The sequence below is a fragment of the Balaenoptera borealis genome, assembly GCF_965194805.1.
Source record: "Balaenoptera borealis genome assembly, chromosome: 3".
Lineage (NCBI taxonomy): Eukaryota > Metazoa > Chordata > Mammalia > Artiodactyla > Balaenopteridae > Balaenoptera > Balaenoptera borealis.
This window is the reverse complement of record NC_138866.1, coordinates 172,029,955-172,054,744: the sequence shown is the minus strand read 5'-3', so window position 1 is coordinate 172,054,744 and position 24,790 is coordinate 172,029,955. Positions and strand designations below refer to the sequence as shown.

At 39.6% G+C, this 24,790-nt stretch overlaps 1 protein-coding gene across 2 annotated transcripts in view; it reads left to right on the top strand.

Annotated features, from left to right (window-relative positions):
* Positions 1–24,790, top strand: part of PIP4K2A (phosphatidylinositol-5-phosphate 4-kinase type 2 alpha) — a 175,444-nt gene that overhangs the window by 128,096 nt on the left and 22,558 nt on the right. For both annotated transcript variants that reach the window (XM_082385593.1, XM_082385594.1), the window contains exons 5-6: positions 2,570–2,716; positions 6,870–6,908. In XM_082385593.1, the coding sequence (XP_082241719.1) occupies positions 2,570–2,716; positions 6,870–6,908 (186 nt within the window). The remainder of the gene's footprint in view (positions 1–2,569; positions 2,717–6,869; positions 6,909–24,790) is intronic.

Below are 24,790 nucleotides of genomic sequence, written 5' to 3'. Positions count from 1 at the left end.
AAGATTTTTTTTAAGGGCAGGAGCATCTTTAAAGTCTTCCAAAACTCTGGGTGGCAAAAATCAAACTCCTCTACTGATGCTGTTCATCTTTTCTTTAATGATAAAGACTAAAGGCTTTTTTTAAAAAAAATCTTAAGATGGTTTAATATTATCAGAGTTGATTATTACAGTATTTACCACTAAGAAGTTTGAAAGGGCATTCTGATTACTTTCGTATTTTTATAAAATGTTCACTGTACAACAGAAAAATTCAAGAATATTTTTTTTGCTTTTTGAAAAAGGAAGAAAGCAGTTACCCTAAATTTCACCATTACCATGGTGACCATTCTTCCAGACACATCTCTGTAAATAGGCACAATAGGTCCAATTTTTACAATTTTGGAATCATGTTACTCATGCTGTTCAGTTATCCTAGAGAGTTCACACACATGTCATGGGAATAAAAGAGCTTTTTTGAAATCTTCTTTCCCCTTCATTTTAAAGAAAAGAAAACCTAACTTTCCTTTGGAAGGTGCAATGGGACCCAGTTTGTAAGGATGGTCTTTTGAGGAGAAGTGTCTCCATCTTGTGGCCTTTTAGAGTATGGTCATTCAAGACTGATAAACTCATGTTGTGTTTTTGCAACTCTCCTTGGAAATGGTGTCAGTTCTGGGACTTGTTCAGTGGATTTGATGAATCCAACATGGGGCCAGAGAGTGTCCATCTGTCTGTAGAGCGAGGGCAAGCCCTTTTTCACACCACTGCTCTGGTGGGCAGTTTATTTATTTCTTCATTGACATGAATTTTTTATTCAATGTCACTTGTAAATATACAAAGTATTCATTTTAATGTATCCAAAAAAAGAAGAATATTTTTTCATAAATTACTTTTTTTAACTTTATTGAAGTATAGTTAATTTATAATGTTGTATTAATTTCTGCTGTACAGCAAAGTGACTCAGTTATACATATATATATTCTTTTCATATTCTTTTCCACTATGGTTTGTCACAGAATATTGAATATAGTTCCCTGTGCTATACAGTATGATGTTGTTTATCCATCCTATATATAATAGTTTGCCTCTGCTAAAATCAAATTCCCATTCCTGCCCTCCCTCCCCCTTGGCAACCACAAGTCTTCTCTATAGCTGTGAGTCTGTTTTTGTTTCATAGCTATGTTGATCTATATCGTATTTTAGATTCCATATATAAGTGATATATGGCATTTGTCTTTCCTGTTTACTTACTTCGCTTAGTATGATAATCTCTAGGTCCATCCATGTTGCTGCAAATGGCACTATTCAATTCTTTTTGATGGCTGAGTAATATTCCATTGTATATACATACCACATCTTCTTTATCCATTCCTCTGTGGATGGACATTTAGGTTGTTTCCATGTCTTGGCTACTGTGAATAGTGCTGCTATGAACATAGGGGTGCATGTATCTTTTCAAAGTATCATTTTTTCTCAGTATATGCCCAGGAGTGGGATTGCTGGATCATATGGCAACTCTATTTTTAGTTTTTTGAGGAACCTCCATACTATTTTCCATAGTGGCTGCACCAATTTACATTCCCACCAACACAGTAGCAGGGTTCCCTTTTCTCCACACCCTCTCCAGCATTTGTTATTTGTAGACTTTTTAATGGTGGCCATTCTGACTGGTGTGAGGTGATACCTCATTGTAGTTTTGAGTTGCATTTTTCTAATAATCAGCGATGCTGAGCATCTTTTCCTGTGCCTGTTGGCCATGTGTATTTCTTCTTTGGAGAAGTGTTTTTCAAAAAAACAATTTTCGATTGGGTTGTTGGTTTTTTGCTGTTGTTGAGTTTTATGAGCTGTTTGTATATTTTGGAAATTAAGCCCTTGCCGGTCGCTTCGTTTGCAAATATATTCTCCCATTCTGTAGGTTGTCTTTTCATTTTGTTTATGGTTTCCTTTGCTGTGCAAAAGCTTGTAAGTTTGATTAGGTCCCATTTGTTGATTTTTGTTTTTATTCCTTTTGCCTTGGGAGACCAGTGGGCAATTTAAACATTAGAGTCTCAATAAGAAACAGGAAAACCAGGACTGGAGCCCGACTCTTCCAGCTTCTAACACTGACCTTTCTCCACAATTTCCTTTTTAACCTCGACTTCAACACTGTTAAAGGAGTTGATTTTAGTGGCCAAGTCACGCTGCCTCAACCTCATGAAATCATCGTAAAGGCTTCTAGGGAGGAAGATGGCAGCCCCAGGTAGAGTGTGATTTCACTTTAAAGGAATTACAGAAAGGACCAATCACTTGTCCTCTCACCCTACGCCATTATATCCAAGTTTTGACTTTACAAATTAGTTTGGAATGTTTGTTAGGGAGAAAATATCTCTCGAGATAGAGTTGAATTTTCTTATCTGTGTCTGCACAGTGGACGCAGACCTGTACTGCTGAAGGCAGTACAAACATGGTCATTTTCTGTAAACAGGACGTTAATAGTTGTATAAACCATTATCACTTTGTATAAACACCATAGCAGAAGAGTTACATTTTACATCTGAATGAACACCTTTTGACTGGATCATTTCCCCCCCTTTTTTCTTTCTCTCCTATGCAGTATATAGTGGAATGTCATGGGATCACCCTTCTTCCCCAGTTCCTGGGCATGTACCGGCTTAATGTTGATGGAGTTGAAATATATGTGATTGTTACAAGAAATGTGTTCAGCCACCGTTTATCTGTATATAGGAAATATGACTTAAAGGTAAGATTGATTTTTATTAACTTCTATTCATTAAGCTTGGTCATCCACGTTGTATGTAATTGATCATGCTGAGCAGTTAGGAGGCGCCCAGAGCTCAAAGCTGCCAGGAGCGCTCCTTTGTGTTAAGCGAGCACCACTTGTACCTACGAGAGATACCACGTCTATTTTATTCAACAAGTATGTATTGAACACCAGCTATGTGCCAGGCACTGCTTTAGGTGCTGGGAATAGTTTGATGAACAAAACAGACCAAACCTGCTCTCAACGAGCTGACATTCTGGTGGGTGAAGACGGATGGTAATAAGTAAAAGGAGTAAGTAAATCATGGAGTATACTAGGAAGTGATCAGTGCCATGGACAGAAGTAAAGACAGGAAGCACGGGGAAGGGATGCGGTTTTGAACAGGGTTTCGCTTCACTGCAGAGCTGAAGGAGGTGAGGGATAGGCGGAGGAGCGGGCCTGGAGACAGGCTGTTTCAGAGACCTCAAGTGAGAGGCGGACCACTGGAAATTCTGATTGTGGAGTGAGGGGATCTGACTTCTGGGATCACCGACATAGGCAACGTCCAGGTCAGGAGCAGGCAGACTGTGACCTGCCTCCATGGCACGGCCAACATGGCCATTTTTGTAAATAGTTTTATTGGAATCCCACAATGCCTGTGGTTTGTGTATCGTATGTGGTTGCACTATAACAACAGCAGAGTTGAGTAGTTACCATAGAGACCGTTTTGGACCACAAAGCCCGAAACACTACCCCTCTGACCCTTTTCAGAAAAAGTTTTCCAACCTTTGGTCTTCATCAGTGGATCTCGAATTTTTTGATCTCAGACTCCTTCACACCCTTAAAAGAGGACCCCAAAAAGCTTCTGCTTATGTAGGTTATGTCTACTAATACTTACAATATTAGAAATGAAACATCATTGAAAAAAACTTATTTAAAATAGTAAAACCATTACATGTTAGCATATCTTTATGAAAAATATCTTCCAAATCAAAAAGTTTCGTGGAACAGGTAGCATTGTTTTATATCTTTGCAAGTCTAATGTCAGGTTTGGTGAGACAGTTAGAACATCCTGTCTGGTTTGGCTGTCCACCTGTTGCCAAGTTATTTGATTGAAGTGTATGAAGAAAATCAGACCTTACACAAATATGTAGTTGGAAAAGGAGAGGAGGAGTTTTTAATAACTTTTTCAGAAATTTGTGGATGTTTTCCTTTGATATCACACCTTAACCTGACAAGTGGTAATTTCTCAAAGCTGAGTTACAGTGTGGAATCTGAAATCCCATCAGTGAACTTTTTAAAATCCGTCAGTCTGTTTGCACGCATTGGTCTGGCTACATCATGCTTTGGTTATTTGGAATGATGGATTTACTGAGTTAGGTGAACTGCTTCCTCAAGGCTATTCATATGTTTTATGACAAACTCTACTAATACCATTTGGTGCCTCTGCTGGCTTTGTGCTAAGCTGCCAACAGTTTTACCCACCATTGTATTTGCAGTATCCATGCAAATATCAAGATGGTGAAATAGGCAAATAGTGTCTCAGAATTATTATAAAGATAGTTTTGACTTTGCAGACCCCTGGGTGCTGAACTATGCTTTGAGAAATGCTAGTCTAAGGGAGGGGGGAATGTTCTAGGCTTATCTCCTACCCTGTGGAGTTCAGATGAACTATATACGCTTCCCAAATACAGCTTTGCTCTGTCCTGCCTCCAAGTCGTAGCTATTTTATAGGTGGAAATCCCAGCCTACAGGGCTACGGGGCTCTTTGGAACCATCTCTCTCATGAGGCCCTTTGCAGTGTTACTTAGCTCACTCTGCTGAGTATTATAGGTCTTTTCATTGGCCTGACTCTCCCATGTAAGAAGCCAGATGACCTCTGAAGCCGCATGTCCTGGTTTTACTACTTGTTAGCTGTGTGCAAGATGCTGAACCTCTATGAGCCACAGTTTCTTCATCTGTAGAACAGAGATGCTCTTACCTCCGCTGCTGTGAGGATTAATGAGATACGTATGTGTCACGTCCAGCATAACGCACGGCATATGGGGAGGAGTGGATGAATGTTCATTGTCTCATCCATTCTACTACTAAGTCCCTTAAAGGCAGTTGTTTTGGTTCTACTTTTTTATCCCCTGGAAATGCTTAAGGTAGTGCCTCTATCTTAAGCATATCCTGCTTGAGCATATCCTGTTCAAGCATATCCTGATGTAAATTACGCTTATAGACTGGATGTTATAGTTTTAACCTTGGATGTCATGATTTCATCTCCCTTTTTAGCTTGTAGAATAAACTTTTCTTGCCAGTACTTGCCGTTGTGAGGGAACCTGGGCATCTGGCATCATTTCATGGCTCAAACTCTCAGCCTTGACTGACTTACGTTTCTAATTTTGTTTTAATTTTTAAATTCTGAATGAATTTAAATTTGGATGAGTTTTTCCAGGCTAATGCTCTGCATTTTTACATAGAGACGAAGCTTCAGTGAGAATCAGGAGCAGAGTAAATTATATCCTAGAGGGAAAACACACACAGAGACTAAAAAACTTGGTTAAAGATACAGAGACCCAGGTGTTACAAGTATTTAATACTTGAGTATTAAGCCCCCCCTCCCCTTTAAATTTGGGAACATTCTTTGTTAGCAGTCAGTGTATAGAGGAAGATACTATGGCCCGAATTCAAGAATCTGTAAAGGAAAAAACAAACCGTTGCAAGTGACAGCTGCTGGGCTCAGCCAGGCAGAGGGCTTTCCTTCACAAACAGTTTACACGGTTCATCTTCACTTGCTGGGTCAGCTCTGTGCTCCTCCGACACATCCCCCAGAAGCTTCGAGCATCTTCCCTGGGTTGGCAGCAGGGTCTTTCGGATCCACCAGACCTGGGAATGCTGAGCATGGGGCAGATGGAGAAGTGGCCCCAGGGAGCCCCTGGCCTGGGCTCGGCCCCCTTCCGCAGTGAAAGGAGGCTCCCCATCTGTGAGCACGTTACACACACCCTGACTCATGCCTGAGCTGCTCGAAGGCAAGATGGTCATACAGCAAAAATGTTCAGAGTGGCCAACCTAGAAGCTACTTTAAATTTTCCCAAGTCACATACACATTCTTAATGATTGGCTAATGCAAGTATTCCAGGCCAATAAATATCTACTTAAAAGATAGTCAGGTAAATGGATCGCTCCACTGACCTAGTCATAGTCTGGGCATCCAGTGCTGGGAGGGGAGGGAGAGCAGTCAGTCGGGCTGTGACCCTCCTCCAGCCGTTTACTCAGCAAACAAACACTGGGCGTTGCTGGGTGAGACACCGAGATGGTCACCACGGAGCACAAAGGATAAATGCTCACTGTTGTATTAACAAAGTTAGGAATTCACTGGCCATTTGTTTCCTAATCTTTCTTTTGCATTAAGATCTTCCACAAACAAAGGACAGTTTCTGTTCTTGAACTCTACCCCAAAGCACCCCTGTCGGCATCAGGAGGACTCGGTCATTTCAGACAACACAGAACCGAGGGCATCATTTTGAAAACCAGTGCGGTAGAGTAGAAATTGCTGCGACCAAGAACTGTGTTTTCTTCTACTTTATACCTCTGTGCTCAGCCTAGGTTCTGACACAGAAGCGGTGCAAGGAGACGTGTGTTTGAAGGGACCTCCAAAGTGAAAGGGGCCGGGAAGTACCCACTGGGTCTTAGTCATGGTAAGTGAGGAAGCACATTCGTCAGTAACCCTAAGCCAGGGGAGACGGGCAGTCGGGGCCCAGGGCACGCCCCCACCTAGAGGACGCAGCGTGGGAAAGAGGCCTCTATGCCCCAGTGGTCACTGCGGCCAGCTGACGGCCCACTTCACTTTGCAGACCCTCAAACCAACCATTTGTGGCGATTGATGTTTGACTCCACGTTTAGTAAGTCATTGTTCACGTGATTGTCGGGTTTTCTGATTTCCAGCAGGAGGACAGGAACCAGGGAGAAGAGAGCACAGGTGACACGGCAGGGAAGGGGTTGGAGACAGGTGGACGGAAATCCCTGCAGAGGGTGCAGCACACGCGGGGAGGGGCCAGAGCAAAGTCGGTGCTCATTTATTTCCGTGCTCCGCCCTGGAGCGTTTGCATATTTCACGTGAAGCTGATACCTCGCGTGCGTGTGTTTTCATTATCTCTTTCTCTTTCAGGGCTCTACAGTGGCTAGGGAAGCAAGTGACAAAGAAAAGGTAAGTGCCCGGCGGCTCTCTCACCTCACTCCCGCGGGCATGCGGTTCTAGCCATTTCCCCTCCACTACAGTGAGAAGCTCTTCACGGGCCTGAGGAACGTTCCCCTCCAGTTCTCTCCCTCAGGTTGGCTGCCCTGTTGGACAGTGAAGTAGTTATTAGTTTGAGGTGTGTGTGAGACATTTCCCATCAATGTGATCTTGAGAAAACAGCCGCCTCTGCTGTCAGCACGCTCCAGACTGGCAGGTACAACCCAGCACCTGAGTCCTAACCCCACTTTATGACTAACAGGCCAGGTGTGACCTTGAGTCAGTTTCTCTGCCTCCCTGAGCCCCAGTTTTCTCACCTGTAAAACGACAGTGTTGAGCTTCAAATTCACCAATAAAATATTGGCTTAATGAGCTTCAAACTCCTTTCCAACTATAAAATGTTAAGATCTAATTAGAGTATTTTTTGTGTGTAAAGACTTAGGGATGGACGAGGAGACTCTTTTTTCTGAGTCACTGGACATTAGGTAATACTTGAACCACATTTTGTTAATTATGCAGGATTATAAACAGATTCAACTGGAATCAGTTTAAGAATTTGGGAGGCAGCTTTCTGTGTGCAAACCCCAACTGCCCCAAATGGGGATTTGCTTACAGGAAAGGCACCTCTATACTCTCAGCTTACTCCTCATCATGTTGAGGTGCCTTTTCTTGACCAAACCATCTGAAAGCTGGGCTCAAGGTTTTTGTTTCTCAATTAAATTATTTAGGATGATATCACTCAGTTTGGGTTTGAATTTTATAGATTTGGAAATCTCCTTTTACTTATTCATCCAGAAGTTTGTGAATGTCTTTATTTTAGCCCCTGAAGCCAGGACAGTAAGCATAATTAACCACACAGACATGTCCTGCAAAGCGATACAGACATTACATAGGAAATGACAGTATCGTGTTGTAAGTTCTTTGATAGGAAACACATAGCAAGGGCACCTAAATCTGGCTCGGTGGTCTTCCTGGAAGAGATGATTGGAAACCTGAAGGATGAGTAGGCGTTAGCTAGAGAAGGAGCAGTGTGTGCAGAGGGGGAGCACTTAGTGCTTTCATTGGAGGGTGGGAGGAGGCCACAGAGGTAAGCAGGGCCATCTAGAGTGGCTGTGGAAATAATCCAGAATAGATGGTGGCCTGACCCGGGGTGGTGGAAGAGTCATCTAGAGTGGCTGTGGAAATAATCCAGAATAGATGGTGGCCCGACCTGGGGTGGTGGAAGAGTATAGAGAGATTTAGGAAGAAGAATACACAGAACTCAGAGATTGAATATGGGAGGTGAACAGTGCCAGGGAGTGTGTGTGGAGGGAGGGTGACTGCACACTTTCTGGTTTGGACAGTGGGGTAGGTGCTGATTCCACTCATGGAAAAAGGGAGCAGGCGGAGTAGTTAGAGTTGTCAGCACAGCATCAGAACAGAGATGTCCAGTAGGCATGAGAGGCTGCAGAGAGGGCTTCAGCTGGAAAAGGGGGCTTGGGAAACCTGCCGGGAAGGGTGACCAAAGACAGGGAAGTGTAAATGAGGTCACCTAGGATGAGCCTAACATGAGAAAGGAAACACTCACTCAAGTCCAGGAAGCACGGAGAGTCCCATACAAGATAAACCCAAGGAGGAATACACCAAGACACATGTTAATCAAACTGCCAAAAATTAAAGACAAAGAAAAAATATTAAAAGTATCAAGTTAAAAGCAACAGTTGTTAACATACAAGGGAACTCCCATAAGGTTATCAGCTGATTTTTCGGCAGAAACTCTGCAGGCCAGAAGGAAGTGGCATGATATATTTAAAGTGATGAAAGGGAAAAACCTACAACCAAGAATACTGTGTCCAGCAAGGCTCTCGTTCAAATTTGACAGAGAAATCAAAAGCTTCACAGACAAGCAAAAGCCAAGAGAATTCAGCACCAGCAAACCAGCTTTACAACAAATCCTAAAGGAACTTCTCTAGGCAGAAAATAAAAGGCCACAACTAGAAACAAGAAAATTATGAATGGGAGAGCTCACTGGTAAAGGCAAACATGAAATAAAGGTACGGGATCATCCACACACAAATATGATGTCAAAACTAGCAATCATGAGAACAGGAGAGTACAAATGCAGGAAATGCATTGGAAGTTAAGAGACCAGCAACTTAAAACAATCTTGTGTATATATTGACTGCTATACCAAAAACCTCATGGGAACCACAAACCAAAAATCTGCAGTAGATACACACACAAAAAAGAAAAAACAATCCAAACACAACACTAAAGATAGTCATCAAGTCGCAAGAGAAGTGAACAAAAGGGGAAGGGAAGAAAAAAGACCTGCAAAAACAAATGCAAAACAATTAACAAAATGGCAATAAGAACATACATACCAATAATTACCTTAAATGTAAATGGATTAAATGCTCCAGCCAAGACATAGACAGGCTGAATAGATACAAAAACAAGACCCATATATATGTTGTCTACAAGAGATGCACTTCAGATCTAGGGACACATACACACTGAAAGTGAGGGGATGGAAAAAGGTATTTCATGTAAATGGAAATCAAAAGAAAGCTGGAGTAGCAATACTCATATCAGACAAAATAGACTTTAAAGACTGTTGAAAGAGACAAAGGACTCTACATAATGATCAAGGGATCAATCCAAGAAGATATAACAGTTGTAAATATATATACACCCAACATAGGAGCACCTCAATATAAAAGGCAAATGCTAACAGCCATAAAAGGAGAAACCAACAGTAACACAGTAATAGTGGGGGACACCCACTCTCATCAATGGACAGATCATCCAGACAGAAAATCAATAAGGAAACACAGGCCTTAAATGACACATTAGACCAGGTGCACTTAATTGATATCTATAGAACATTCCATCTGAAAGAACAGAATACACTTTCTTCTCAAGTGCACATGGAACATTCTCCAGGATAGGTCACATCTTGGGCCACAAATCAAGCCTTGTAAAACTTAAGAAAACTGAAATCATATCAGGCATCTTTTCCAACCACAACTCTATGAGCTTAGAAATCAGTTACAGGAAAATAACTGTAAAAAATACAGACACGTGGAGGCTGAACAATATGTTACTAAACAACCAATGGATCACTGAAGAAACCAAAGAGGAAATCAGAAAATACCCAGAGACAAATGACAACAAAAACACAACAATCTAAAACCTATGGGATGCAGCAAAAGCAGTTTCTAAGAGGGAATTTTATACCAATACAATCTTAACCTCAGGAAACAAGAAAAATCTCAAATGAACAACCTAACCTTATACCTAAAGCAACTAGAGAAAGAAGAACAAACAAAACCCAAAGTTAGCAGAAGGAAAGGAATCATAAAGATCAGAGTAGAAATAAATGAAAGAAACAAGAAAACAATAGAAAAGATCAATGAAACTAAAAGCTGGTTCTTTGAAAAGATAAAATTGATAAACCTTTAGAAGAAAAGGGAAAGGACTCAAATCAATAAAATTAGAAATGAAAAAAAGTTACAAGTGACACCACAGAAATACAAAGGATCATAAGAAATTACTACAAACAACTATATGCCAATAAAAAGAACAACCTAGAAGAAACAGACAAATTCTTGGAAAGGTACAACCTCCAAGACTGAAGGAAGGAGAAATACAAAATATGAACAGACCAATCACAAGTACTGAAATTGAAACAGTGATTTTAAAACTTCCAACAAAGAGAAGTCCAGGGCCAGATGGCTTGACAGGCAAATTCTATCAAACATTTAGAGAAGAGTTAACACCTACCCTTCTGAAACTCTTCCAAAAAATTGCAGAGGAAGGAACACTCAGCTCATTCTATAAGACCACCATCACCCTGATACCAAAACCAGAAAAAAGATGCCACAAGAAAAAGAAAATTACAGGCCAATATCATTGATGAACATAGATGCAAAAATACTCAACAAAATACTAGCAAACCAAATCCAGCAATACATTAAAAGGATCATACATCATGATCAAGTGGGATTTACCCTAGGGATACAAGGATTCTTCAGTATCCACAAATCAATCAGTGTGGTATACCACATTAACAAACTGAAGAATAAAAACCATATGATCATCTCTATAGATGCAGAAAAAGCTTTTGACAAAATTCAACAGCTGTTTATAATAAAAACTCTCCAGAAAGTGGGCATAGAGGGAACTTACCTCAACAGAATAAAGGCCATATATGACAAACCCACAGCTAACATCATTCTCAATGGTGAAAAGCTGAAAGCATTCCCTCTAAGATCAGGAACAAGACAAGGATGTCCACTCTCACCACTATTATTCAACATAGTTTTGGAAGTCCTAGCCACAGCAATCAGAGAAGAAAAAGAAATAAAAGGAATCCAAACTAGAAAAGAAGAAGTAAATCTGTCACTGTTTGCAGATGACATGAAACTATATATAGAAAATCCTAAAGATGCTACCAGAAGACTACTAGAGCTAATCAATGAATTTGGTAAAGTTGCAGGATACAAAAGTAATACATAAATCTCTTGCATTCCTATACACTAACAACAAAAGATCAGAAAGAGAAATTAAGGAAACAATCCCATTTACCGTCACATCAAAAAGAATAAAATACCTAGGAATAAACCTACCTAAGGAGGCAAAAGACCTGTGCTCTGAAAAGTATAAGACACTGATGAAAGAAGCTGAAGATGACACAGATGGAAAGATATACCACGTTCTTGGATTGGAAGAATCAGTATTGTCAAAATGACTATACTACCCAAGGCAATCGACAGATTCAATGCAACCCCTATCAAATTACCAGTGGCATTTTTCACAGAATTGGAACAAAAAATTTTTTAATTTGTACGGAAACACAGAAGACCCCAAACAGCCAAAGCAATCTTGAAAGAACGGAGCTGGAGGAATTGGGCTCCTTGACTTCAGACTATACCACAAAGCTACAGTAATCAAAACAGTATGGTGCTGGCACAAACACAGAAATGTAGATCAATGGAACAGGATAGCCCAGAAATAAACACACACACCTATGGCCAATTAATCTATGACAAAGGAGGCAAGAATATACAATGGAGAAAAGACAGTCTTTTGAATAAGTGGTGCTGGGAAAACTGGACAGCTACATGTAAAAGAATGAAATTAGAACATTCTCTAACACCATACACAAAAATAAACTCAAAATGGATCAAAGACCTAAATGTAAGGCTGGACACTATAAAACTCTTAGAGGAAAACATAGGCAAAACACTCTGACATAAATTGCAGCAAGATCTTTTTTGATCCACCTCCTAGAATAATGGAAATAAAATAAAAAATAAACAAATGGGACCTAATGAAACTTAAAAGCTTTTGCACAGCAAAGGAAACCATAATCAAAACAAAAAGACAACCCCAGAATGGGAAAAAATATTTGCAAACAAAGCAGCCGACAAGGGACTAATCTCCAAAATATACAAACAGCTCATGCAGCATTATGTCAAAAAAACAAACAACCCAATAAAAAAATGGGCAGAAGATCTAAATAGACATTTTTCCAATGAAGATATACAGATGGCCAAAAAGCACATGAAAAGATGCTCAACATCACTAATTATCAGAGAAATGCAAATCAAAACTACAATGAGGTATCACTTCACACTGGTCAGAATGGCCATCATCAAAAAGTCTACAAACAATAAATGCTGGAGAGGGTGTGGAGAAAAGGTAACCCTCCTACACTGTTGGTGGGAATGTAAATTGATACAACCACTATGGAGAACAGTATGCAGGTTCCTTTAAAAACTAAAAATAGAACTACCATATGATCCAGCAATCCCACTCCTGGGCATATATTCAGAGAAAACCATAATTTGAAAAGATACATGCACCCCAATGTTCACTGTCACACTGGTTACAATAGCCAAGACATGGAAGCAACCTAAATGTCCATCAACAGATGAATGGATAAAGATGTGGTACATATATACAATGGAATATTACTCAGCCATGAAAAAGAATGAAACAATGCCATTTGCAGCAACATGGATGGGCCTAGAGGTTATCATACTAAGTGAAGTAAGTCAGAAAGAGAAAAACAAATACCATATGATATCACTCATGTGGAATCTAATTTTTTTAAATGATATAAATGAACTTATTTACAAAACAGAAACAGACTCACAGATTTCGAAAACAAACTTATGGTTACCCAAGGGGAAAGGTGAGGGGTGGGGGGATAAATTAGGAGCTTGGGATTAGCATACATACACACTACTATATGTAAAATAGATAACTAACAAGGACCTACCGTATAGCAGAGGGAACTCAATATTCTATAATAACCTATATGGGAAAAGAATATGAAAAAGAATTAATATATCTATATGTATAACTGAATCGCTATGCTGTACACTTGAAACTAACATGATATTGTAAATCAACCATACTCCAATAAAATTTTAAAAAATAATTAAAAATTTAAAAAAAGAAGTGAGGCAGAGAAAAAGGAAACGGTGGCTCCTTTGACAGTTTATATTTTTACTGTGCACCAGAGACTCTATTTTCACACTTCCAACCTCTGTGTAAATCACCGTGAAGGCACCGGCTTTGGCCAAAAGCAGCAGAAACGACAGACTGTCAACTTCTGTTTACATGTTGCTATGTAAACATTTTTTCCAGGTGCCAAAGACTCAAGCGGGTGTTTGAGTTTTAGTCCATGAGAAACTCAGAGGCTTAGTATCATTGGGATTTTCTGCTAGGAGAAAATATCTGGGCTGTTTAAAGAACCACACGCTAGCATTGAAAGAAGGCTTTTTCAGCATCATCAAAAGAAGGCAGCCCCGGAGTAAGAGCTGTGGCCCTGATGCTGTGCGCTACTCCACAGGGGTTGCTCTGTTTTTATTTCGTTCCCAAGTCTCTTGAGACTACTGCTAGTGGCCTTTTTTTTCTGTTCATATTGATTTCTTCAGGTTCTATCCCCAGGGGCTTGGTCTGCTATGACAATAACAATGCCAAGAAAGACAGTTACAGCCAATGGGGTGATTGCTGCAGAATCCGAAGTCCTAAAACAAGGATACATAGGAAGGAAAGCCACAGTATTTGACGTGGTTCTGATGGCTCATCATCAGGAGCAGAACATTCAGTTACCCGTCTGTCCCTCCCCAGCTCTGCCTCTAGACACTTTCCAGGAACCCAGGGCATTTACCGCAGTTCCACTCCCAGCCTCACCAAAAATGTTTAGCCCTTCATTGGTGTAGGTTTCTGTGACAAAGACATGAAATTACAGAATGTGTTTAACAGAAACCCACTTTTCTGAGGATGCTGCTAGGATGCTTTTATCATCTATTGAATGTGTACAAATTGTTCCTCAAAACATCATCCCTGGAAGTGGACTTAGAGACGTCAGAGACAGGAGGTACCTTAAGAGGTCAGAGTCCCGTTTCCCCACCTCACATGTGATCGATTTGAGACCCAGAAGCTTACTTTCCCACACTGCATCACACAGTCAGTGGCAGAGGCAAAACCTTACCTTAACTGCGGGTTATTTTTTTTATTGTTAATCTCGATGTACTGGGATTTAAAAGGTAAGTAATAGTAACCAACGTTTGTTGAACGGAATGTATACTATATGCCAAGCCTGTTGTAAATTTTACACAAATTTGCTCATGTCATCCTGACCACCACCTTTAAGGTGGAGGCTGTTATTACTTCCTTTGCGTAAATGAAGTTACTTGACAGACAGGCTGTAACTTGCACCACAGTTTTGACATGACCCAGCCGGGGTTCCAGCCCAGAGCGCACATTTCTAACCTTCTAAAATGTTTGAGAGACTTCTTTCTTTTTTTAAAAAAAGAGGATTTATTATCAAAAATTCATATTAACCCCATGAATCATGAAGATGAACAAGGAAACATTTAACTACAATGTTTCATTGACAAAAACATGTAACTCCAAAACAATATGGTACTAAGGCAGTTCATTGAGTCTTGATTTAAAAGTAAAAAAAAAAAAAAAGTAATGAAATAAATCGTTTGGCCTCATACCATGTTGACAAAAACCACCAATTCATATTTCCTCCATTTGAGAAGTGCAGGTATTTCTGTAAATACAGTCTGTGTCACTGTATCTTACACTATGTAAACATTAGGATTGTCTATTCAGTAGCCCCTAGGAAGAATTCAATGCTTTCTACTTCTTTCTGGGCTTGGGGTTCCTGATAGCTCTCCTTCCAGGAGGAGCAGCTCCAAAGCACCACCCACCTGCCCTTTTAGCTTACTGGCACTCACTGGGCACAGGCAAGAGGAAGTAGCTTGAAGACATGGGATGTGAAAGTAATCAAAACTGGTAATTTTTGGAGACTGTGCCTGCCTTGATAACAGGACATGATGTCTCTCTGATATGGCAGTTTGTTTATAATTTGGCGACAACCAAGGTAACATTTACTAAACTGTAACACATAACAGTAAATGAAATGTATTAATGAAGCTGAACTCTTAAAACCCTTGGGTTTTTAAGTTCAAAAAATTTTCTTTGCTTTCCTTTTTCTGTCAGTTTTCAGGCTTTCTTTCCATGATCAGTTAATATTTTTGACTCTTCCAAAAAGCATGCTGTTCTTTGTCTTCACGAATAAAACCATAAATTATCAAAGCAATCACTGTTATCTCTAGTTAGAAATAATTGGAGAAGGCTGAAAATATTTATTTTCTACATTTTAGCCTTTTATAAATGAAACCAAATGGTCTGCAAGAATATTTTCATTGCAATCATTGTATAATCATTTTCTACGAAATTGCAAAGAACAATTTTCACAGAGACTCTCCATTGATGTGGCTTAATTAGTAATCTGAATTCTTAGTTTTTCTTTCATTTGCATCATTGTAGCTGTTTTAATTTCACATACTTTTCACTTGTTGATGGTAAGTTTTAAAACTGTCATTTCAGATATTTCATGATATAGGTGCAGAAAGGTCCCCCCCCTACGATTTGAGCTTGACACGTAATTAGTGTGATTTGCATTAGCATAATAATGAAGATGGAACTGAAGTAAATAAAGAAGTTATATTCCAACAATAATGGAATCGCTTTCATGGCAACAAGTATCAGAACATGCATGTACAGATGTCTTGAATTTTTTTTTAAAAAGAGCAGAACGGTGTGTGTTTTTTTTTTTTTTAAACCGTTGTCAGATTCTGACAGCTGCTATGACTTGTTTTATACTTTAATTCTTTCCTTTATTAATGGAAGGGCATCTTACATTCATGGCTCCAGCAGTATCGCCCCCTCTAAATGAGACAGAAATGCGAATCTCCCTGGTGGTCCATCTTTTCACAGCTGCACTGCAATTCCAGTGTGACATCAAATTAGTAATTATAGCTAAGCGGACCGCTTTTTACAAATGACAGTCTTAGCATGCTGCCAGCAAGCAAGCTACCCAGCAGGGAATCCGGGCAAGTAAGAGAAAACATAACTGGACTCACTTGATTTCTGGGGGATTTGACCTGACTCTTTAAAGAGTCCATGTTCTTGAGAGGGAGAGAGAGCGAGTCCTGGGGATTTACACAGATATGCATTTTGTTCATCGTTCTATGCAGTTCTTCTCAAAACTCATGTCTGGTTTTATTAAGTAAAGTAAAGCCTGTATAATGGAGTCACTGGGTCACAATAAGAAGATTCCTTTTAACATCTAACCTTCTCCCTGGAACCCGTTTGAAAGAAAACAGCTGCCCTGCAGTTGGCATTTGTATAACTATATTGGCAATAATCACTGTTGACACTTTGATAATGGGCTACAAAAAGCTGCCTGGTCGATTCTTAGGAATTGTGAATTGCACTGGCAATTAAGTGACTGTCACCATCTCTGACATTTTACCTATTACTGACTGAAGGTTCAGGAAAATTCATCATTAATACCCTCACATCAAAAAAAACAAAACAAAACAATGCTTTCCTAAACCAGTTTTCAGCATTTCTTTTGTGATCTTTAAATTGTAACAAATTATAATTAATTACCACCTCCATCTGGTTCTTTAGGATGAGTTAAAGGCAAGGTAACAAAAGATGGTAAGCTTGGAGCATAAGGTACAAAAACAGCAGTGTGTCCTTCTGGGAATCTTCCTTTGCTCAATTAAAAAGCGCTTCCTTTTCCGTTGTCAGTGGATGATCAGTTAATGGGAGATTGTCAAGGTTTTTAGGCCCTCAACTCAGCTAATGCTTTAACCTCCTGTAAAATTCATTTCTTCTGTGAATGAAGAAAGATACATTTCATTTCTTCTGTGAATCATTTCCCTTTGCCAGCCAGTGTTAGACACACCTATCCCGGCGCCCAGAGTGCAGGGGGAAATAGGCCATCCGGGCAGAAGCAGGGCCATCTGCCTCCTGGCCCGGACATGTTTTATAAAAGGGGGTTTGGAGGGGAAAAGCACCAACCAGAGCCCTAGCAAATCTGAGTCCCAGCCCCTGCTCTGGCACTAATGGAAGTTTGGGGTTTGGGGATAAATCATCTGACTTAGTCTTCATTTATTAAAGGATTTCATTGGTCCTCATGCTTTAGTGTTTGCAAGAATCCCTTGTTTCAAATGAGGCTTTCCCTCCCACAGAGGTGCACTTCAGCAGACTTGACAATCACTTAAATCCCGTCTGCTCGAGGCATGGGTTAAGGTGATTGCTATTACTAATGGAAAAAATCGTCTGAACTGTTACGTAAGTTTGCAGATGTCTGAGCAAAGCCTTTAAGAACCCTATAATGTAAACCATGGGGGCTATTCTGGGAAGTGGAGTTTTAAAGTTTGATTCCTTTGGACTTTGGTAAGAGTGGCATGTGAAGAAGAAAGATAACATGAAGTAATTCCTGTGAGCATCTCCCAGATGACAGCATTAGTCCTCAGGCCAGACTGGTTTATGGCGGTGTATAAACTCAGTTTCACTGGAATGAACTGAACTCAAATTATCCCAAGCACACAGAAGCAGTGTTGTTAGATGTGGGATTTTTTTTTTTAAAGCTGACAACTTACGCAGTTGGTTTCAAAAAGAGTTGGGGCGGAGACACAACTTCCAAAATATAGTATGTGGCTTGAGTTTAAGCCAACCTGCTGCAGATGTATAATAAAACAATAAAATTATGATGTTCACTAGATTAGTATTAAACCAGAAACTATACGATTTAGCAAACTTCTTGCATTTTCAGATTTTGACATTTCTGAGATTATCACCATCAACATCCGTGCAACAGAATCTTCCAATCAGATGGAAACAAATCTATTTTGTAGGGTTTGCACATGGTTTAACTGTCACATCACAGCTCATGGAGGAAAACCAAACTGTCACCATGTCACTTAGAGTTAAAGGGCCATTCTGAAAAGTCTGACAGTATTAGAAAAGGAGTAAGTTTCACTTTCTAAATATCAGCTTTTAGGGAAAGTAGATAACCAACAGCTGGGTTCCACCAGGCATAACCGTTCTAAATTGTAGAATTATGATAGGGCTTTTCCGGTTTTGTGCTTCTTAGTTGCAGCGCTATTTCTACACGTATGTTGAGGTATATTCTCCTTCTACATTTACACAAAGAGATTCAGAATAAAAATTATGAGACTTTCGTATCCAGATGCTGGTCACAAATGTGTACATTCTCATTGTGGAACTAACTAGTTATTAATGACATGTTGGATCATTTCCCAAGCTGTGAACTTGTGTAGACACTCTGCTTACGTTGTTAAAGGTTATATGTACCTTTTGTGAGAAAACACCTGCTATCTTTGCTACTTCTGTCTGAACTTTACCCATATTCACTAATTTGCCTTTTCATGTAACAAATTTGTGGCTTGGATGTTTTGAGAAGCAGAACTGATTTTATTATAAAATCTTTAACATCTCTTATTACCCCAAAATTGATACCACATATGTGATGTTATTCAAGCAAATTATCTTTAACCTAGCTCCAATGTAAGGATTACCTAAAAAGTCTCCCGCTTACAGAAATATTTCTGGAGTATATCTTCAGCCCCACAGACTCTGATTTTTTTTTGAATTTTATTTATTGTTTTATACAACAGGTTCTTATTAGTTATCCATTTTATACATATTAGTGTATACATGTCAATCCCAATCTCCCAATTCATCCCACCACCACCACCACCCCCCTGCCACCTTCCCCCCTTGGTGTCCATACATTTGTCCTCTACATCTGTATCTCTATTTCTGCCCTGCATACCGGTTCATTTGTACGATTTTTCTAGGTTCCACATATATGCGTTAATATACGATATTTGTTTTTCTCTTTCCCACTTACTTCACTCTGTATTGACAGTCTCTAGATCCACCCACATCTCTATAATGACCCAATTTCATTCCTTTTTATGGCTGAGTAATATTCCATTGTATATATGTATGACATCTTCTTTATCCATTCGTCTGTCAATGGGCATTTAGGTTGCTTCCATGACCTGCCTATTGTAAATAGTGCTGCAGTGAACATTGGGGTGCATGTGTCTTTTTGAATTATGGTTTTCTCTGGGTACATGCTCAGTAGTGGGATTGCTGGGTCATATGGTAATTCTATTTTTAGTTTTTTAAGGAACCTCCATACTGTTCTCCATAGTGGCTGTATCAATTTACATTCCCACCAACAGTGCAAGAGGGTTCCCTTTTCTCCACACCCTCTCCAGCATTTGTTGTTTGTAGATTTTCTGATGATGCCCATTCTAACTGGTGTGAGGTGATACCTCATTGTAGTTTTGATTTGCATTTCTCTAATGATTAGTGATGTTGAGCAGCTTTTCATGTGCTTCTTGGCCATCTGTGTGTCTTCTTTGGAGAAATGTCTGTTTAGGTCTTCTGCCCCTTTTTTTTTTTTAATTTTTATTTATTTACTTATTTATTTATTTATGGGTGTGTTGGGTCTTCGTTTCTGTGCGAGGGCTTTCTCTAGTTGCGGCAAGTGGGGGCCACTCTTCATCGCTGTGCGCGGGCCTCTCATTATCGCGGCCTCTCTTGTTGCAGAGCACAGGCTCCAGATGCGCAAGCTCAGTAATTGTGGCTCACGGGCCTAGTTGCTCCACGGCATGTGGGATCTTCCCAGACCAGGGCTCGAACCCGTGTCCCCTGCACTGGCAAGCAGATTCTCAACCACTGCACCACCAGGGAAGCCCCTGCCCATTTTTTGATTGGGTTGTTTGTTTTTTTAATATTGATCTGCATGAGCTGTTTATATATTTTGGAGATTAATCCTTTGTCCGTTGATTCACTTGCAAATATTTTCTCCCATTCTGAGGGTTGTCTTTTTGTCTTGTTTGTAGTTTCCTTTGCTATACAAAATCTTTTAAGTTTCATTAGGTCCCATTTGTTTATTTTTGTTTTTATTTCCATGACTCTAGGAGGTGGATCAAAAAAGATCTTGCTGTGATTTATGTCAAAGAGTGTTCTTCCTATGTTTTCCTCTAAGAGTTTTATAGTGTCTGGTCTTACATTTAGTTCTCGAATCCATTTTAACTTTATTTTTGTGTATGGTGTTAGGGAGTGTTCTAATTTCATTCTTTTACATGTAGCTGTACAGTTTTCCCAGCACCACTAATTGAAGAGACTGTCTTTTCTCCAGTGTATATCCTTGCCTCCTTTGTCATAGATTAGTTGACCATAGGTGTGTGGGTTTATCTCTGGGCTTTCTATCCGGTTCCATTGATCTATGTTTCTGTTTTTGTGCCAGTACCATATTGTCTTGATTACTGTAGCTTTGTAGTATAGTCTGAAGTCAGGGAGTCTGATTTCTCCAGCTCCATTTTCTTCCCTCAAAACTGCTTTGGCTATTCGGGGTCTTTTGTGTCTCCATACAAAGTTTAAGATTTTTTGTTCTAGTTCTGTAAAAAATGCCACTGGTAATTTGATAGGGATTGCATTGAATCTGTAGATTGCTTTGGGTAGTATAGTCATTTTCATAATACTGGTTCTTCCAATCCAAGAACATGGTATATCTCGCCATCTGTTGGTATCATCTTTGATTTCTTTCATCAGTGTCTTATAGTTTTCTGCATACAGGTCTTTTGTCTCCCTAGGTAGGTTTATTCCTAGGTATTTTATTCTTTTTGTTGCAATGGTAAATGGGAGTGTTTCCTTAATTTGTCTTTCAGATTTTTCGTCATTAGCATATAGGAATGCAAGAGATTTCTGTGCATTAATTTTGTATCCTGCAACTTCACCAAATTCATTGATTAGCTCTAGTAGTTTTCTGGTGGCATCTTTAGGATTTTCTATGTATAGTATCATATCATCTGCAAACAGTGACAGTTTTACTTCTTCTTTTCCAATTTGTATTCCTTTTATTTCCTTTTCTTCCTGATTGCCATGGCTAGGACTTCCAAAACTATGTTGAATAATAGTGGTGAGAGTGGACATCCTTGTCTTGTTCCTGATCTTAGAGGAAATGCTTTCAGTTTTTTACCATTGAGAATGATGTTTGCTGTGGGTTTGTCATATATGGCCTTTATTATGTTGAAGTAGGTTCCCTCTATGCCCACTTTCTGGAGACTTTTTATCATAAATGGGTGTTGAATTTTGTCAAAAGCTTTTTCTGCATTTATTGAGATGATCATATGGTTTTTATTCTTCAATTTGTCAATATGGTGTATCACATTGACTGATTTGCATATATTGAAGAAACCCTTGCATCCCTGGGATAAATCCCACTTGATCATGGTGTATGATCCTTTTAATGTGTTGTGGGATTCTGTTTGCTAGTATTTTGTTCAGGATTTTTGCATCTATATTCATCAGTGATATTGGCCTGTAATTTTCTTTTTTTTGTAGTATCTCTGTCTGGTTTTCGTATCAGGGTGATGGTGGCCTCGTAGAATTAGTTTGGGAGTGTTCCTTCCTCTGCAATTTTTGGGAGAGTTTGAGAAGGATGGATGTTAGCTCTTCCTAAATGTTTGATAGAATTCACCTGTGAAGCCATCTGGTCCTGGACTTTTGTTTGTTGGAAGATTTTTAATCACAGTTTCAATTTCATTACTTGTGATTGGTCTGTTCATATTTTCTATTTCTTCCTGGTTCAGTCTTGGAAGGTTATACGTTTCTAAGAATTTGTCCATTTCTTCCAGGTTGTCCATTTTATTGGCATAGAGTTGCTTGTAGTAGTCTCTTAGGATGCTTTGTATTTCTGCGGTGTCTGTTGTAACTTCTCCTTTTTCACTACTAATTTTATTGATTTGAGTCCTCTCCCTCTTTTTCTTGATGAGTCTGGCTAAAGGTTTATCAATTTTGTTTATCTTCTCAAAAAACCAGCTTTTAGTTTTATTGATCTTTGCTGTCATTTTCTCTGTTGCTATTTCATTTATTTCTGCTCTGATCTTGATGATTTCTTTCCTTCTACTAACTTTGGGTTTTGTTTGTTCATCTTAGCTCCTTTAGGGGTAAGGTTAGATTGTTTATTTGAGATTTTTCTTGTTTCTTGAGGTAGGCTTGTATTGCTATAAACTTCCCTCTTAGAACTGCTTTTGCTGCACCCGTAGGTTTTGGATTGTTGTGTTTTCGTTGTCATTTGTCTCTAGGTATTTTTCTATTTCCTCTTTGATTTCTTCAGTGATCTCTTGGTTATTTAGTAACGTATTGCTTAGCCTCCATGTGTTTGTGTTTTTTACGTTTTTTCCCGTGTAATTGATTTCTAATCTCATAGAGTTGCGGTCAGAAAAGATGCTTGATATGATTTCAGTTTTCTTAAGTTTACCAAGGCTTGATTTGTGACCCAAGATGTGATCAATCCTGGAGAATGTTCCCTGTGCACTTGAGAAGAAAGTGTAATCTGCTGTTTTTGGATGGAATGTCCTATAAATATCAATTAAATCTATCTGGTCTATTGTGTCATTTAAAGCTTCTCTTTCCTTATTAATTTTCTGTCTGGATGATCTGTCCATTGGTGTAAATGAGGTGTTAAAGTCCCCCACTATTATTGTGTTACTGTCAGTTTCCTCTTTTATAGCTGTTAGCAGTTGCCTTATGTATTGAGGTGCTCCTATGTTGGGTGCATGTATAATTGTTATATCTTCTTGGATTGATCCCTTGATCATCATGTAGTGTCCTTCCTTGTCTCTTGTAACATTATTTTAAAGTCTATTTTATCTGATATGAGTATTGCTACTCCAGCTTTCTTTTGATTTCCATTTGCATAGAATATCTTTTTCCATCCCCTCACTTTCAGTCTGTATGTGTCGCTAGGTCTTAAGTGGGTCTCTTGTAGACAGCATATATATGGGTCTTGTATTTGTATCCATTCAGCGAGCCTGTGTCTTTTGGCTGGAGCATTTAATCCATTCATGTTTAAGGTAATTATCGATATGTATGTTCCTATGACCATTTTCTTAATTGTTTTGGGTTTGTTTTTGTAGGTCCTTTTCTTCTCTTGTGTTTCCCACTTAGAGAAGTTCCTTTAGCGTTTGTTGCAGAGCTGGTTTGGTGGTGCTGAATTCTCTTAGCTTTTGCTTGTCTGTAAAGCTTTTGATTTCTCCATCGAATCTGAATGAGATCCTTGCCAGGTAGAGTAATCTTGGTTGTAGGTTCTTCCCATTCATCACTTTAAACATATCATGCCACTCCCTTCTGGCTTGTAGAGTTTCTGCTAGAAATCAGCTGTTAACCTTATGGGAGTTCCCTTGTATGTTATTTGCCATTTTTCCCTTGCTGCTTTCAATAATTGTCTTTGTCTTTAGTTTTTGTCAATTTGATTACTATGTGTCTTGGTGTGTTTCTCCTTGGGTTTATCCTGCCTGGGACTCTCTGTGCTTCCTGGACTTTGGTGGCTATTTTCTTTCCCATGTTAGGGAAGTTTTAGACTGTAATCTCTTCAGATATTTTCTTGGGTCCTTTCTCTCTCTCTTCTCCTTCTGGGACCCCTATAATTTGAATGTTTGTGCATTTAATATTGTCCCAGAGGTCTCTTAGGCTGTCTTCATTTCTTTTCATTCTTTTTTCTTTATTCTGTTCCACAGTAGTGAATTCCACCATTCTGTCTTCCAGGTCACTTATCCGTTCTTCTGCCTCAGTTATTCTGCTATTGATTCCTTCTAGTGTAGTTTTCATTTCAGTTATTGTATTGTTCATCTCTGTTTGTTTGTTCTTTAATTCTTCTAGGTCTTTGTTAAACATTTCTTGCATCTTCTCGATCTTTGCCTCCATTCTTTTTCCGAGGTCCTGGATCATCTTCACTATCATTCTGAATTCTTTTTCTGGAAGGTTGCCTATCTCCACTTAATTTAGTTGTTTTTCTGGGGTTTTATCTTGTTCCTTCATTTGGTACAAAGTCCTCTGCCTTTTCATTTTGTCTTATCTTTCTGTGAATGTGGTTTTCCTTTCATAGCCTGCAAAACTGTAGTTCTTCTTGCTTCTGCTGTCTTCCCTCTGGTGGATGAGGCTATCTAAGAGGCTTGTGCAAGCTTCCTGTTGGGAGGGACTGGTGGTGGGTAGAGCTGGATGTTGCTCTGGTGGGCAGAGCTCAGTAAAACTTTAATCCACTTGTCTGCTGATGGGTGGGGCTGGTTTCCCTCCCTGCTGGTTGTTTGGCCTGAGGCCACCCAGCACTGTAGCCTACCCGTCTCTTTGGTGGGGCTAATGGTGGATTCTGGGAAGGCTCACAGCAAGGAGTATTTCCCAGAACTTCTGCTGCCAGTGTCCTTGTCCCCATGGTGAGACACAGCCACCCCCCACCTCTGCAGGAGACCCTCCAACACTAGCAGGTAGGTCTGGTTCAGTCTCCTATGGGGTCACTGCTCCTTCCCCTGCGTCCCAGTGCGCACACTACTTTGTGTGTGCCCTCCAAGAGTGGAGTATCCGTTTCCCCCAGTCCTTTTAAAGTCCTGCAATCAAATCCCACTAGCCTTCAAAGTCTGATTCTTTAGCAATTCCTCCTCCCATTG